Source organism: Clarias gariepinus, chromosome 16 (genome assembly GCF_024256425.1).
Source record: "Clarias gariepinus isolate MV-2021 ecotype Netherlands chromosome 16, CGAR_prim_01v2, whole genome shotgun sequence".
NCBI lineage: Eukaryota > Metazoa > Chordata > Actinopteri > Siluriformes > Clariidae > Clarias > Clarias gariepinus.
Window position 1 is genome coordinate 22639148 of NC_071115.1, and position 16576 is coordinate 22655723.

Genomic DNA, 16576 nt, shown 5'->3' on the forward strand with positions numbered 1-16576 from the left:
TCGTTTTTTGTCAAGACTGTATGTTCTTCACAGTAAGGGGCCTAATTAATTTAAAGCCAAGAGGACAGTTTGTGTTAAACTGTCCCCCATGCCTTCATGCAGATAGTAACACACCTTCTTTCTGGCGCTCTTAACATGCCATGATAATGTTGAACCACATTTCAGTTAATGGCCGCACATATGCTACAAATTCATTTCCAGCTGCAGTTCCTTATAGGTTCCACTGTTAATGATAAATAAATCAGTGTGGATGTACAGTACAAGTCCAAATTAGGATTTTTTTTTTTATTCGAGAACAATTTTTTTTCAACACTATATATATATATATATATATATATATAACATAATAATATAGTCAATTAAGTAACAACAACCACAGTCAGTTGTGATTTTAAGACACATACTGTAGGTCAGCTGTTCTGTTATAGTTCCTACAAGAACAGTATTCTCAAGTGCATTCGCCAAATCCCATCAAGCACCATGATAAAACTGGCTCTCATGAAGACCATTTGGGCAGCACAGTGGTTTAGTGGTTAGCACTGTTTCCTTGCACCTCCAGGCTCCGGGATTGATTCCCGTCTTGGGCCTGAGTGCTTGGAGTTTGCATGTTCTCCTATCTTATACCATCATAAAGGATGGAGGTTGAGGGTTAAGCACCTTGCTGAAGGGTCAAGCAGTGCTAGATTGGTAGTGCTGCAATTTGAACACTGCAGCCACTGGTAAATATACTGTTTGCATAGTCTCTTCAGGTCCTACAAAGTAGCTAACAGTTTAATTTCTGTACCTGCATATTTCATATTTTTATTCTGGGGCACCTACCGATCCTAAGGAGTGGGTACACAAATGAACTCGACAGTACTCCACTTGACAGTACAAGGTCTACTGTCTGAGCATCTGAACAAGTGTATCTAAAAAGCATAAAAGTGGATGCTCAGTCACTGTCGAGTGAATATTTGAAATTTTCTGTTAAAGCAGAACACAAAAAAAGGCACTCCTACGCTTCTCAGTGACAACTGCAGGATACATACCGTCACATCTGCGTGTGACTCATCAAACAAGTCCCTCAGATTTGGCCACATCAACCCTGGAACGTGGGAGTGAATTCCCTTTTCATTACTATACCATCTCCTCTAACAGGGTTTTATCTTAATGATATTTATAGTCCCTGACCTATTTGTACTTGTGTTAAGATGATGGTTTTTGATGGAGACTACAAATGATGTCTGGAGAAGGGCATCTGCCAGGAATGTTAATGTAACGTGTCAGTGGTGTGTTCTGCTTGGGTATGGAGCACAAAAGGCAACCTTCCAATCTGGCTGGTAACAAATCATCCTGCTCTCGGGACCTGCCTGATCCATTCTGATGCCCTACTTCTGTTTCTCTTCACCTGAAAAATCACTTGCTGGCCCCATATGCTAGGGATTAGCATAAGCAAAACAAAAATTGTTTCTTTGTAGTTATACAGTTTTATATAGTACACGTCAAGTTACAACTAGAAGGAATTCAGAAATTCTAAGTTTCTTTTTACAGAGTTAAACATTTTAAGACATATACGTTCAAGTCAAACTGGGACTTGTGATAAAATCTGACATGAATGAAGTCATGAAAGTAAAGTACTGAGTCTTTAAGGCACAGTAAAACATTTAAACGGAGCCACTATTTGTTCCCCATGAACTGTGCACACAATCATTTACCAGCACCATGTGAATATTACAGGAATATCCCTCGTATAGTCCCCTTCTTGCTCCAAGCCATTTTACATGTTTGGGTCATTAAAGGATTTCCTTGGAGGCCAGCCTTTCAGACGAGAAGCAGGCAGTCCAGTCATTTCTCTGGTGTACAGAGATATCTTTCTACCTTTATGGTATATATGCACAAGTGAAATGCTGGGAGAAGTGCATTAGTGTAACAGAGGATTATATAGAGCAGGGGTTCTGAATCAAAATTTGAGAATGTGCGGTCAAATTTTCTTCGAGCCGAGGTCCGAATTTTATGTTTGTGTTAGGATTCAGATCTCGAGGTATGAAGTCATTGTAAAAAAAAAAAGAAAAAAAAAAAGCTATTTTACATTTCCATACCATTTAAATTATATTTATTGTCAAATTTCAGTAACTATGTTATACAAACAACAATCCTTAATCAAACTATAGTGAATCTTTATTTACACGTTGCTGGGCTGAAAATGAATATGAAAGGACTCTGGTTGTTTTGGAATACTGGCTCTTAGTTTGGGTATTTTACATGCCCTCACCTCGGACTGCTGCTTTAGCTGCCAACCTTTCCAACAAATGACAAAGAAAATCACAATTTTGTATGGAGTTCATATTTAAAACAATGTAATAATATTATCCATATTCATAAGAACTCTCTATTGAGAGAACAGAACTAAACACAGGCAATATGCAGCAGTCATGCAGGGGCCATGGAATAAATGTAATGTATGAGGACTCCGGCATACACTCGTATTGCCAAAGCTCAGAATCAAATCATAAAATAACAACAGAAATAAATACTGTAGATTAAAAAAACTAACAAATATAAACACAATAAACTGTGCAGTCAAGGTGACACTAGTGATGAAAACTAATGGAAAAGAAGGAAAGCAAAAAGCAAAGGTCATAATAATAATAATAATAATAATAATAATAATAAGTGGACAAAGTACAAAGAAGAATTATTATTAATACAAAAGAAAGGGAAAATAAAAGGAAGAAAATATATTGAGTATATAGTGAGACTGTACTGCATGTATAGTTGTGATTCTTTTTCTCTGTTTCTCTCTCGCGCACACGATTTGGTATTAATTAAGTTTGTTAGCCTGTAACGTTCTTATAAATAAAAAAAGTGCTACGTAATTACACACAAATATTTTTATGTCACTGTAAATCTTAACATGTATTTTCCTCTTTAGATATATATATAGATATAGATATTATGCCACTGCCCTTTATTTTATTATATGGTTGATCTGTTTAGCACTGTTATGGCTGTTCCAATTATTATCCCTTTTTTTTTTTTTTTTTACATGTGGTTGACGCCTGTTAATTTTAATCGGATTACACAAATATTATTTCTCTTCACTTGGAGAGAAAACAGTGTCAGAGCCTCGAATGATGATTTGACATTAAAATAAAAGCCGTTTATAGCTGAATCATCAGGAAGAGCCCGGAGCTCAGTGATTTTGATTGTTTCTTCTGCGCAGTCTGTCTATACACTATAACTGTATACTGCATACTGATGCATATAGCCACGCATACCTTAAATGTAAAAAGAGCTGGTAAAAGACTGTGGTTTGTCATTTAGTGATGCCTAATAAAAATAAATAAAGGGAGATTTAACTCTCATAATTAGGGTTGAGTAGTACCTATAACTATATACTTAATCTAATCAGAGCGCAGATTTTAGTGCTTCACTTGAGTGCCATCTCCCATTCAGGCACCGTGACATGCAACAAATGTCTTTCAATAATTGCATATCAAATTGTGAGAATCACACTGTCATTCCAGAGTTTTTTCCCTGCCTTCAGCACTATATATATCCAAAAATAATATATTTTCTAGTAAGCCTATGTTTTACAGTACACCTTACTATGCATTTAAAATTTTATCACTATTCCTTGTTACCTTAGTTCCTTCATTGTTAATGCTATTACTACCATTTTGCTTTGTGAGATTTAGCAGATAATGCTTAGTGCAAATAGAGCAAATAATGTTTGAGAAACCCTGAGATAATAGTTCCTTATATAACAGATATTGATTTTGCTGTAGCAGGCTTCCTCACACCTCCTACACCGAGCCAAGGATTTTATTGGGATTTAATGCCATCCTGTTTATTGATCAGCATCTGAGTGTTCATGTCCATCCTGAAGGTCCATTACTGATTTTTAATGCACCTTCACCCCTCTCCACATCCCACATTGGTCTTTCTATTTTTTTTATCCTTTGACAAGTATGACAGGAAAGTTTAGTCCTCATGCATATTGTGCAATTTCTTTTCTTTTTCAGAACACCACAAAGTTGCTTAATTCCAAAACTCTTGTGCATAAGCCTATGTCTATAGAATACATATCATTTAACAGATTTACCTTTCTTTTGTCTATGTAGTGCTGGACATACACCTCAAAAAATCCGACACTTTTACAATAGCGAGCTGCTGGACGTTTATTGTTCTCAATGCTGTAAGAAAGTGAACTTGCTAAACGACCTTGAGGCTCGACTCAAGAACCTCAAAGCCAATAGGTGATTTTTTATTCTATCATTGATCAAACATTTATCAATTTTTTCTTTATTATTGCAGTTACAAACTCTTTTTTTAATGGTCACAGATGTACAGTAGGCTGCTGTCACTAACTGCTCTTGTTGTTTTCAGTCCAAACAGGAAGATCTCCAGCACAGCTTTTGGACGGTAAGAACTAAATGTTTAAATCATAGGACTTTAAGTTTGGTATACTGTTGCATTATTTAAACTTAAATTGTAGCTCAGTGCAAATCTAAATTTCAGTTTGGGTTAAGTTTATAAATTAATGTGAAAAGAAAAGAGCTTTTTCATACTTTATCCTGGTATGTTTATCCTGTTCAGGTCAGAGCAAAAAGTGACACTTATAGTTTAGAGTTTAGCTAGCTACATAAAATGCACTGTAGAGAATAAAGGTATTACATAGGGCTGTTAAAAAGACACAGGCTACATTCACATTGCCAGCGTGAAATGACTTAATACCGAGCGGATATGAAGTGACTTAATTCTGATTAGATGTATTTGGTCATAGATCTGATATACTGCACACCCGTTACATAATCATGCGACTTAACGGAAAACGGTCAGATCAGAATTCATTCCTCTGCACATACATGGGGGTGTTTGCAGACATTAGTGCGGTGATTTTATGACAATGCTAGCAACAGGTGTCTGGTTTTTCTTCCTTCTTCTGGCCCTCAACAAATAAAGCCACTAACTACTTGCCGTTCTCCAGAGCAAAATCCCTATCATATTTTTGCAAAAATTGCATTCATTGTTTGAAATGAATGAGTGGTCGTGTGAACTTATGATGTGTTTTAACCCAGACGGTGTGAGCAAAGACGCATCAATGTGTGCATGCATGCAGTTTCAGAGGACAGACGTTTTCACATTAGAGTCAGATGAATGTGAATTGTTATGACAAAAAAACAATCTGACCTAAACAATGTGGCTTCTAATGTGAACAGCGCCGCAGACACGCCAATACTACATAAACCCGAGTTTGAGTTACAAAAAAGTGAACCGGTGCAGGTGATAGCAGGAGAAAGGAGCCAATGAAAGTGCTGTATCCATTGGGAAATTAAACAGACAGTTGCACTACAAACCAACATCACCACAGTCCTTGTCCTACATGATTCTTATAGCTATGTTTATAATTATATAACCTTGGGTTCACAACATTAAATCACACTTTGATTATACAGAATTATCCTGGACATTAAGTGACACGTACCTGTCATAACATGTCATGGTTTGCTTAAAACTTGGAAGACAACATTTTGTATCAAAGAATAAATTAATAAATTCCATTCCTTCTCTTTCTCTCTCTCTCTTTCTCTCTCTATCTCTCTCTATCTTTCTCACACACACAGACAGCTTTTCCATCACAGTAATTTCAGCAGTAGTCATGGCAGCACTGAGGATTTATTTCGAGACAGCATTGACTCCTGTGACATTGACATCACTGAAAAGGTACACAGATTTTCATCGCCATACACACACACACACACACATACACCACACACTCTTGCTGCATCCCAAAGTCTAGACCGCATCAGTCGGCTCCCCTGTTGTTGAAAACGTGAATTTTTAATACAGCTAGAAAATGTATAAAGTGTTTAAAGATTGCATTCAGTTTGTCCTCTCTAATTTTCAGTAGCAAAAAGTCTCTGCAATCATCAAAATGATAGTTTCAACCTTTTTCTGGTTTTGAAATTGGTGGCTTAGTGGTGTGCAATATGGCCTCGCACCTCCAGGTTTCACATTAGATCATTTGATCCACAAGATGTGGCAAAGTTTTACACTGGACGCCCTTCCTTTCACTGGCACTGCATGCAACGACTGGGTTGAATGTGCCGCAGGATTAACAGTCTTGCCTAAGAACCCAACAGTGGCAACCCAGCGGTGGTGAGGCTTGAACCCCTCGACCCTCCATTCAGAAACTCAGAGCCTTACCTGTGTGCCCCATTGAAGTGTATAGCATTAATTATCATCCAAGTGAGGATGGGTTACCTGTTGAATCTGGTTCCTCTCAAGGCTTCCCCCTATTGAAGGAGTTTTTCCTTGCCACCATCGCCCTCGGCTTGCGCATCAGGGACAATGCGATCATTTTGATACATATAAATTTCCTCACACATTTTTTAAACTCATTTCCATAATTGATTTATATATAAAACTGAATTAGATTAATTACCTGCGTTAACAATGATGTAAATGCAAGCTCATATACAAGGAAAGAAAGACAAATGTGTGTGTGTGTGTGTGTGTGTGTGTGTGTGTGTGTTCTATCAGGTGAGTTACCTGGAGAAGAAGGTGACGGAGCTGGAGAACGACAGCTTGGCAAACGGGGATCTGAAGTCCAAACTGAAGCAGGATAACACACAGCTGGTTCACAGGTACATAGATCATGGCATGGAATATAAAATCATACTGTACATCTTCTAAATGTGACAGTAGGAATCATAATGCTGCAGTTAGCCAAAGTTTTGTGCTTATCACATTAACAAGAATTCACATCGAAGAATCCTTCTGGTGCAATTTGTTTTGACACTTTTGAAGTTCCTATGTTGAATAATGATGCTACTCAATATGGCTGAATCCGTGCCAGCCCTCGGTGACTGTAATCACAGAGTAATTGCAGTCGTTTCAGTTTTTTCCTTAGTAATTTAACGAGAGCTCTAACGGGAAATGTGGACATTTAAAGCAGTTTTGTCTCAGTTTGCATCATTACGTCTGTCATTGTCAGGATAGAAGATGCGCTAGTTAGCCCCAATTGTTAGCTTTAGCTATTGATTGGCTAGTTTATGTTCAGAAGATTTATTTTACAGTTGCCTAGCAACAGCAGTTAGCTAAGGTAATCATAAAAACTAACACAGAAACCTGATCTATGAGGAAGTCACAATCTTATGAATACACATACTGTACCACAGAGTGCAATACTGTGAGTGTGTGTGTGTGTGTGTGTGTGTGTGTGTGTGTAGAGTACATGAACTGGAGGAGCAGATTAAGGACCAGGAGACCCGAGCAGAGCAAAGTTTGGAGGAGGAGCTGAAGAGACACCGAGAGGTTTACAGCAAGATGGAGAAAGACAAGAACAATCAAATAGAGCTCCTCTCTAACAGGTATACACACACACACACAAACACACACATACACACACCAGGATCTTATAGTCCTGGGTCTAGTCTTTGTGCGCTGATATTGAAACAAGACCCGAGTTCATTAATTTGCGGTCTTTAGACTGATTTCTGTGTTCCTTTATATACGGTTATATTTTGCATTAGCGTAAAACTACAAGGGGCGTTCGAGTCAAACCAGGACTTTTGCAAAATATAATCACACCATTATGAGAGTAAAAACTCTCTTTATTTGTCGAAATAATCAACTGCTACACTAAAGCACTTATCCCAGCGTTTCACTAGTGCTTGGATGCCATCAAGGTACTGTAGAAAGATCTCCCAGTCTGCCGGAGCGGTGATCGGACAGCACGCTTTATGTTTGAAACAATGTCCTCCCATGTGGCTCAAGCATGTGGAAATGGCTTGGAGCGAGGTCATGACTGGACAGGGGATGTTGCAATAACTCCCAGCGTAGTTCCTTTAATGTGCAATAGATGCTGATGCTGTGAATTATTGTGTGTACAGTTCCCAACAGAACTTATCCATTAATTTTCAAGGCGTTCCACTTACTGGATGTTCACAGAACCACTGTTCAACGATCATAAATTGTTTTTTTTCTCCTTTATTACAAGTCCTGGTTTGACCTGAACACCCCTCATAATTTTCCTTGGAAGGAGTGTAATTCCTACATTGCATACCATTGGAAGCTATTGTTATAATATAAATATTGGATTAAGAGGAGATTAAATGTCAACAGTCATGTTTTTTATTAGAATATAATATGTTTTTTTTTACTCACTCACTCACTCATTGTCTATAAGGCTTTATCCTGTATACAGGGTCGCAGAGTTATATTTTATTATATTATATTAATGCAGTCCTCCCTTTTTTCATAAAAATAAATTCCCAGAATACAGCAGCTAGAGGAAGAGAACTCTGAAATGAAGATGAACGTTTGCCGATTAAAGTCTCAAACTGAAAAACTGGACCAGGTGAGTGTCATCATTACTCTCATTACCCCTGTCAATGTAAATGCAACATCTTCATTACCAGCACTGTAGGATCATGGAACAGTTTATTATGGTCATGACCACCATTTTTTAGAACATTTTCAGAATTTTAGAATAATGAACACGATCTCTTCCTCCTTCTTGTTCTTCTTCTTTTTCTTTTCCTTCATCATGTTGCAGGAGAAGCAGCGCATGACTGACAAGCTAGAAGACACAAGTCTGCGTCTAAAGGATGAGATGGACCTGTATAGGAAGATGATGGACAAACTGTGGCAGAACAGACACGAATTCCAGAAAGAACGAGAAGCCATGCAGGAAGTGAGACTCTGCTCTTTAATCCCTCAGTTATCAGATTATTATCCTCAGTCTTCAATCTTTGTTGTCCAGCAGTCCATTTTTACAAACGTAAATAAGAAGAGATAAGTGCATGAGACATCCTCATAAGATTTTGTGATGTCATAATTCTTATTAAAATATGAAAAGCGTGTGTTTAGAATGGCAGTGCCGCAGTTTAACAGACTGGATATACATTTACACTGATCCATACTTTATATTCCTATATGTGGCATGGGTTGTGACATCACAGTCTTTTAATGGCGTTGATTGCAATAGTGATACCACAGCAAACAGTAGTTTAACTTTCCAATCAAAAGGTGATGATTTATTCTGTATAGCAGCACGGATCTGAATATATCCTCTGTTTTTTGTGCATGGATCACTTTTCTCTGTAGTTAATAGAGGACCTGCGTCGGGAGCTGGAGCATTTGCAGATGTTTAAGTTAGAAACGGAGAAACCTGGGCGTGGACGAAACTCCTTGTCTGAATTCAGCTCTAGAGCACGTGAGATCGAGCTCGAGCACGAAGTGAAACGCCTGCGGCAGGTATAAAAACTCTTTACCATGTCAGGATTGCATTATCATTGCAATAGGGAGAAAAACCTTATGTTGCCTATCACATAGGATGATATTCTGCTCTTTATATTACCTAATAATTTTCTCCCCAAACAGGAAAACCATAAACTGCGGGACCAGAACGATGATCTGAACGGACAGATTCTCAGCCTCAGTCTGTACGAGGCTAAAAACCTGTTCGCTTGCCACACTAAAGCTCAAAGTCTGGCCACGGAGATCGACAACGCATCGAGAGACGAGGTGAGACAAAACATTCATACAGTTAAGGAGACGGATAACGCATCAGAAATAAAGATAAGGAGGGTTGTATGAGGATATTAGATTTTCATGGTCATAGGTGTTGTTTTAAAATCAAAAGTCATTCACTGGACATTCTCTTTGCTCATTCTCTGTTGTGAGAACATCTGAGATGTTTAAGTGCTGTTATACTGTTAGCAGTTGAGCAATCACTAAAATCCACATAATTGGATCCATCTGCGATCAACACTTTGCTCCTGCTGGCAGAAGATTAAGATTAAATCACTATCAGGTATCAGGTATTTGCTCTGTGCTCAGTGCATCCCTTAAAATAGCCATGATCAAGAAGTCCTGTTAATGTGTTCTATCGTGTATTAAAATGGCTGACGTACTATACGTACAACTTCTTCCTAAAATGGACGGCTTTCTAGTAGGAACACTTACCTCACTTACCACTTGGCGTTTGAGACCATACAAAACTGTGAATAAACAGTTCACTCACATTATCGTCAACACTGTCATCTGTAATGAAATATCTGTATTAAATGTTCACTACTGATCTCAGACTTTTAGACTCCAATGTAGGTTACCTGTTGGATCATTATGAGAATTTATGAGAATTCTTCGAGACAAATGATTGAAGTGTTTAGGACAAAACTGGAACCATGGCTCTTAAATCATTCCAATGATTTCATTCATTGATCACCATTCAACTTTTTTAGCAAGACCTAGTGAGAGCGAAGGCGCCCACTAATGGCTGAAACATGTCACTTTACTGTGTCTAATATAGGTCCAATTAAACTATTTCTTGTGCGAGGGTGTCAAAAATGATACACACTCTGGTTGTGAAATTTATTTTAATTAAAATATACAAATACATAATTTTTCGACACAATCTCCTTGCTTTTTAATACACCTTGTCCATCTGTCAACAAGCTTTAGTATTCCCTCCGTAAAAAATGCATCAGGCTGAGCGGCGAGCCACAAATTCAATGCTGTCTTCAATTCTTAATTAGAAGTGCATCTTTACCCTTGTAGGGCTGCCTTCAGGGGACCAGACAGGCGAAAGTCCGATGTACCAAGATCAGGACTGCTAGGGAGTAACACCTCACAACAAAGATTTTGCAGTGTCGACAGTAATGGGCAGAAGTGTGTGGGCGTGCATTGTCATTAGTAAAGGAAGGTTTGGATCATTTTACCGGCTCGGATCTTTCAGTCTCATTTAGCAAAATGAACAAATCTTTTTTAAAGTCATTTCATTAATTTAATTTATTTTAGCAAAATGTAATTAAAATGTTACGTATTACTTCCCTAACATCTACCACTTAAGCAAACGTTGATCACACAACAAAAAAGACAAAAACATACAGTAATGTTATAAGAAAAAGAAAAGATTCATTTATCTGGAAAACTTGGGGAAACCCAAAGACTCGAAAGGTGAACTAATGAATTCTCTTTCCGGCTCAGACTGCATTGGTAAGGCTTATGGGGCTGTCACCTGATGAACGAGCGACAAAAAAAACTAATTTTTCCGTACAGAACCTATGATATTCGGCATGGGCGACTGAACGAATAATTTTCAGAGTCAACTCGTTTTTCCCAAGTCATACTTAAGATTCATTCAAAAGAAACAAATCATTCAAGAACGACCCATCACCAGTTGTTATACAAAATCACGACGCCATTGGATAGCAGTTCGCTGCGTTTAATACAAAGTTTAGACTTCCGCTCTTCAATACGCATTTCACTGTAATGATGCAACTGTTGATTGTTGAACCGTTCCATACCATTTAACTGTCAAACTCGTAGTGACGAATCCATGTCTCTTCACCAATAATGATTGTGTTTAAGAAACATTTTTAGTAGAGTTTTAGTACAAATTTTATTAGCAGACATTCAAACGCTTCTGTTTATGCTTTTTCATACATTATGACCGACATTATGATGATAACGTAACATGATCTTCTTTGTGGTAGTACCACTGTTGGCTGCTAGTGGCTCTCTGTATTGATCTCCATTCAGAATGGCAGTGGCTCTATAATCTGCTCGGGAATTAATGTTTATTAAACTGGTTTGTGACCCTTTTTTAGTGCAATGAAATTCTTTTTTTGTAGACCTGAATAATTGTCACGGATTATAGTAAAAATTTCATAATGCAAGAAAACAGTTGTACTGTATTAATAAAGCAAGAAATTTGATTATTATCTTTATTATGTTTTACCTGAGAGATCAAAAATTAATGAATTACAAAACTGCATAACCCAAAAAAAAGTGTGGATCCGTATTTGTACTTACACCTTTTTCGCCCCGCAGTTGGTCGAGGCTCTAAAGGAACAAGAGGAAATCAACTTCCGCCTCCGACAGTACATGGACAAGATCATCCTGGCTATACTGGACCACAATCCTTCCATCCTGGAAATCAAGCACTAGACCTATCCTGCAAAAGTAAAGTTTGGCATTTTGTGCCACCTTGTGGTGGGGTAGTAAGGCGCAGCAACATTTTCTTAATCAGGAGATATAAAACTGATGAAATATATAAACGAGTGATACATCTAGAATATAATGTAAAATTCAATATTGCATACACACACTCCGCTTGGGTCAGTTGCTTTAGTTATCTAACAGTGCTACATGATGTTAATCTTTACTAAAATCAGTCCAGGATGGTTAGTTGTTATTGGCTGAAATCAGCAGATACAAGAAAGCATAAGACAAATAGCACTTTGCTAACCACATAGCACCTTCACCAATGTTTCTACCAGAACCACCCTCTGCCTTTTTTTTTTACCAATTAACTTTATCTGTTCATACAGATTTAACTAGTTAAAACAATGACCCAATATTAAATACTTAAAAGAAAAATTCCATTCTCATAATGACTGAGAGGCATTAACTATCTGCCTCTTACTGCCATCTAATTTTCCACTGTGTCAGCATGCACAGGTGTGTGTAGTTTCAAAATAATCCCTGTACATCAAATCATAGCCTTGCTGTATAATATTTAGTGTACCTCTAGAACACCGTGTTGCACTCAGAAATATGATTTATCTATTGCTGTTTTGAGGTTTTTAAGAGATGTAAAATCTGTTGTAAAATGTATAGACATGAATCTGCTCCTATTGGGGAAAAAAATGCTGAAACAGCACTGGCTTTATGTATTAGTGTACTAGATGAATGTACTGAGCCATAATCAGTTATTATTATTATTATTATTGTGATTATTATTATTATTAGACAGGGTTCTTTTCCATCTTACTCACGACGATGACGGTTTATCGGACCCCCTAATAAGTACAGTACGTGCACATGCCTGTGTGTGTGTGTGTGTCATGTAGAATGGACCTTTGGGAAAATGCAATTACTTTTCAGTGGCAATAAGGCAAATCTGGAGGTTTTTCATCATCATCATTATCATCATCATCATTATCATCATCATCATCATCTTGTGGAGAGGATGTAGAGACAATGTAGCTTGTGTCCTTGCGTTTAGCTTGCGTAAACAGAATGATAGCCATGGAAGTGCTAGGATTTACGACGCAAGAGAAAACAAACCGAAGCACAAGCTAAATGGGAAACGTTCACACACAGAGCAATAGACATGTGCCAATATGGTTCTGTTAAGTTTAACGTTTAAACTTTAAAGCATTGTTTACACAGTTTTACAGTTAGAAGATTTCTGTACATTCGTCGACTAGCATTTTTTAGAGCTCTTGTAAGAGAGTGATGTGAATAGGACTAGTGTTTTACACACAGTGCTTGATTAACGAGCTAAATTAGCTAGCTAATCATAAGCAATGATTTCTGCCAAATGACAAACACAAAAACGCATCAGTTGCCTAAATTTCTTGTTCCAAATTTTACTTCTAGTTGGCTTGCTTTTCAACAGTGTGAGTTCGCTAATCAGAGAAGCTTAGAAATATTACTGCACGTATTCCTCTTTAGTCAACGCGAAGGTTCATTCTGCCAAATGTACAGACCAGTGAGACACATGTTCCTTTAATATCCCTACAAATTCATAAAAAATTTTGGAGTCTTGTGTGATAATGACCTCTGTCTATATCAGTTTAGGAGAGATGATGCCTTTGGAATGCTTTTGGGATTTTAGTATCGTGCTTCTGGGCATCATCTTACCGATCATCGGCACATGGCTACACATTTGCACAAAATGGCACGTGTACAGGTTGTTGTAATGTACGTCTGCAAGAGCGAATGGATACGTTTATCATTGTCTTGAAAAAGAAAGATAAAGGATGTGTTTAAATAATTAGAGAGATTATTTTCTTATATAAGTGTAAAAGATGAGAAATGAATCCTCTCTCTTCACAATTTTCTTTTTTTATTTCTTTTGCAATTTTCTAAATATATATCTAATCAGGTTTTAAAAAGTAAGACCTAAATGCTTGCTCTTCTGGGAAGAATATCAATTAGAGATGAAATCTAGTGTTTAAGACAGAGACAATATAGGTGTGTAGAAGGACAATAGACTATTTAACTCACACCAAGAAGCATATAAAACCGTCCTTTAGAGTTCATTTCTAGGTTTTTCGATCTATTCATAAGAACTTGCTTCACACTGTTACTGTGCTAGCTGGCACAGTTTCTATGTACTTAACCCCGCCCCCCTTTTTTATTTTGAACATTCGCATGATCTTGTGAGGGGACGCCAACATAGGCGTGTTATAAACTACAGGGTAGCTTTAAGTGGACTTACTTCAGCACGGCTCTATGAATCTGTTCAGTATGGCCACACCTGGAACCGGCATGGAACCGATTTTAACGAAGCGGCATGCTGGGTGATCTTTGACTGCTAATTTAATATTAATTAATTCCTACTTGAAAATTTAGATGCATAATTCATGTCCATATTTTTGAATTCTTACTACTCACAAACTTTTTTATAAAGAAGTAGCAATGGTGTCAGGATACTCTCGATGTTATGGGGGCTTTCCCACATTCCTGAATCTTTTGCAAGAGCACGTACAGTAGAACTGTTCCTAATTGAAATTATGGCGTCCTTAGACTTATACTCATAATGTAATCACGTACAACTCTGCTACATACTATACCAAAGTCATGCTCGATCACAGGGTGTTTGCGAAAATACACTATTTACCTGCAAAGTAACTAAAACACCTCATGATTTGCTATAAATTGTTATAATTTCTAACGGCGACCTAGATACCTGTGACAACAAAAGCTATAAACCTGCCAAGCACTTATGTACCAAACATCACTTTATGCACTGTAGTATCTGTACTATTTAGTAGTTTATTGCAAAGGGTTGGATTTAGCCATTTTAGCAGATTTATTCCACCACTGAAGTTATACATCAACACCAAGCAAGACATTTGGTACATATTTGGACTTATACAAACTTCTACAAACCATCTTCATACAGCTTATGAATAACTGCTACAATGGGCTTTTAGTCAGTCGATACAGTTATTTCGATGCCTCGAGCCGTGACCGAAGTTCATCAAACAAGGCATCAAAATAATTTTTGTCCTTTGATTTCTACAATCTTAAGCCGTATCAGTTCAGGATCAAATTTGGGAATGTGGGAAAGCTCAAAGCAATTCGCTTGACAAAGAAGGTCAGTGTATCACCTGCCTGTACTGACTTTAATTTTGTATTTGTCACTTCATAAGACTCCACAAGAGTTTATACATGTCTTGCATAAAGAATGGCTTTAACTTGTTTAAGCTTTCTAGCGAGACGAACGTGATTAAGGACATGATATTACAGTGCAGTCAGCTCATTTATTGACATGTGTATGCCTCCTAAAAAATAAGACGTGTGTCCCTTTTGGTAAGACGAATATGCTATACAATCAAATGTTCAACTGGAAGAAGTGCTTTCACTGTAAATGCCATGAATGTATCACCTCTGTTTTTTATCACAATGTAATGTTTTTTTTTTTTTTCATTTCTATATTAAACATTATGTGAATGACAGTATTGTAGTTCAGATTACTGCTGTACACAGAAATGCACACTATTGCACAAAGCGCATGTGTAGTCGGGTTTATGGTCGTGCCTATATTTTGTCTTTGAATAACCTTTGATTTTACTAGGAACCTTTTTTTGTATGTACTGTTCATAGACTTCCTTCGCTATATCGCATTGTAGCATTGTTGTCAACTGTACAGTTTGTATTGACGTACAACACACACGCACACACACATGCACACCCTAGCTAAAGAGCAAATGATGGTTGTTTAGGCTGAACTATTCAGCAAATTTTGTAATTATAGCTTATTCCTTATATATTCAAGATGAATAAAAAAAGTGCTAACATTATTTGAACTTATTCTAGGCACTTAGAAATAATGTCTCATCAGCACATTAGATATTTGTGGAAAATAAAGTCCTGTGCTTGCACTAATAACTCAGCACATAGAATAATATGTAAAATTATGTTTTTGTTTTTTTTTTTTTGTAAATGCTAAACCCTTACTGATCATTTTAGTGCCATTTGTTTTTTGTACTCAATTGATAGATGGTTGCTCACCTGTCACGACACACAGGCTAAACTTTTTGATTTTGGTTTTCTTATTTAAAAAAAAAAAGAAAGGAAAGAAATCATTGTTAATGATCAAGCAACAAGCTGCAAATTGAAAACTATAATAAAGCATTTGCATTGGCATGATTTGGTGTTTATTTTTATTCTGATTGTTTCTAAAATTCATCTTTATTATGGGATCCTTATACATTTCAGTGACATTAAAAAAGTATTAAAGGTATAGACTGAATTGATTTGTTTATCTGTAAGTAAATATTTAATTGCCAATGTTACATTCAGCATAAAAGTACAGGTAAATTAAGGTGTGAACAAGGAAGGCTGGAAAGTCTCAGGGTACTGTAGTGTTTATAGCATACTCTAGGTGGTGCTGCTGAAATACACTCTCTCTCTCTCTCTCTCTCTCTCACACACACACACACACAAACACACACAAGAAGTCACATGTTCATCATTCATGGGTTTAACCTTAATTGAAAACCTTTTTTTATACCTCGCACTGCACGTATCAAATAGAAATGACCAATGACTGCCCTAATAATATACG

General features: G+C 37.1%; 1 protein-coding gene across 1 annotated transcript in view; it reads left to right on the forward strand.

Moving 5' to 3' along the window:
* rab11fip4a (RAB11 family interacting protein 4 (class II) a) overlaps nt 1-16153 on the forward strand; it is a 44883-nt gene extending 28730 nt beyond the window's left edge. The window contains exons 6-15 of the mRNA XM_053515433.1: nt 4104-4238; nt 4369-4404; nt 5607-5706; nt 6526-6629; nt 7215-7355; nt 8263-8344; nt 8543-8680; nt 9094-9243; nt 9370-9513; nt 11824-16153. Coding sequence (XP_053371408.1) covers nt 4104-4238; nt 4369-4404; nt 5607-5706; nt 6526-6629; nt 7215-7355; nt 8263-8344; nt 8543-8680; nt 9094-9243; nt 9370-9513; nt 11824-11940 — 1147 coding nt within the window. The 3' untranslated portion in view covers nt 11941-16153. The remainder of the gene's footprint in view (nt 1-4103; nt 4239-4368; nt 4405-5606; nt 5707-6525; nt 6630-7214; nt 7356-8262; nt 8345-8542; nt 8681-9093; nt 9244-9369; nt 9514-11823) is intronic.
* Nucleotides 16154-16576: the final 423 nt, after the last annotated feature.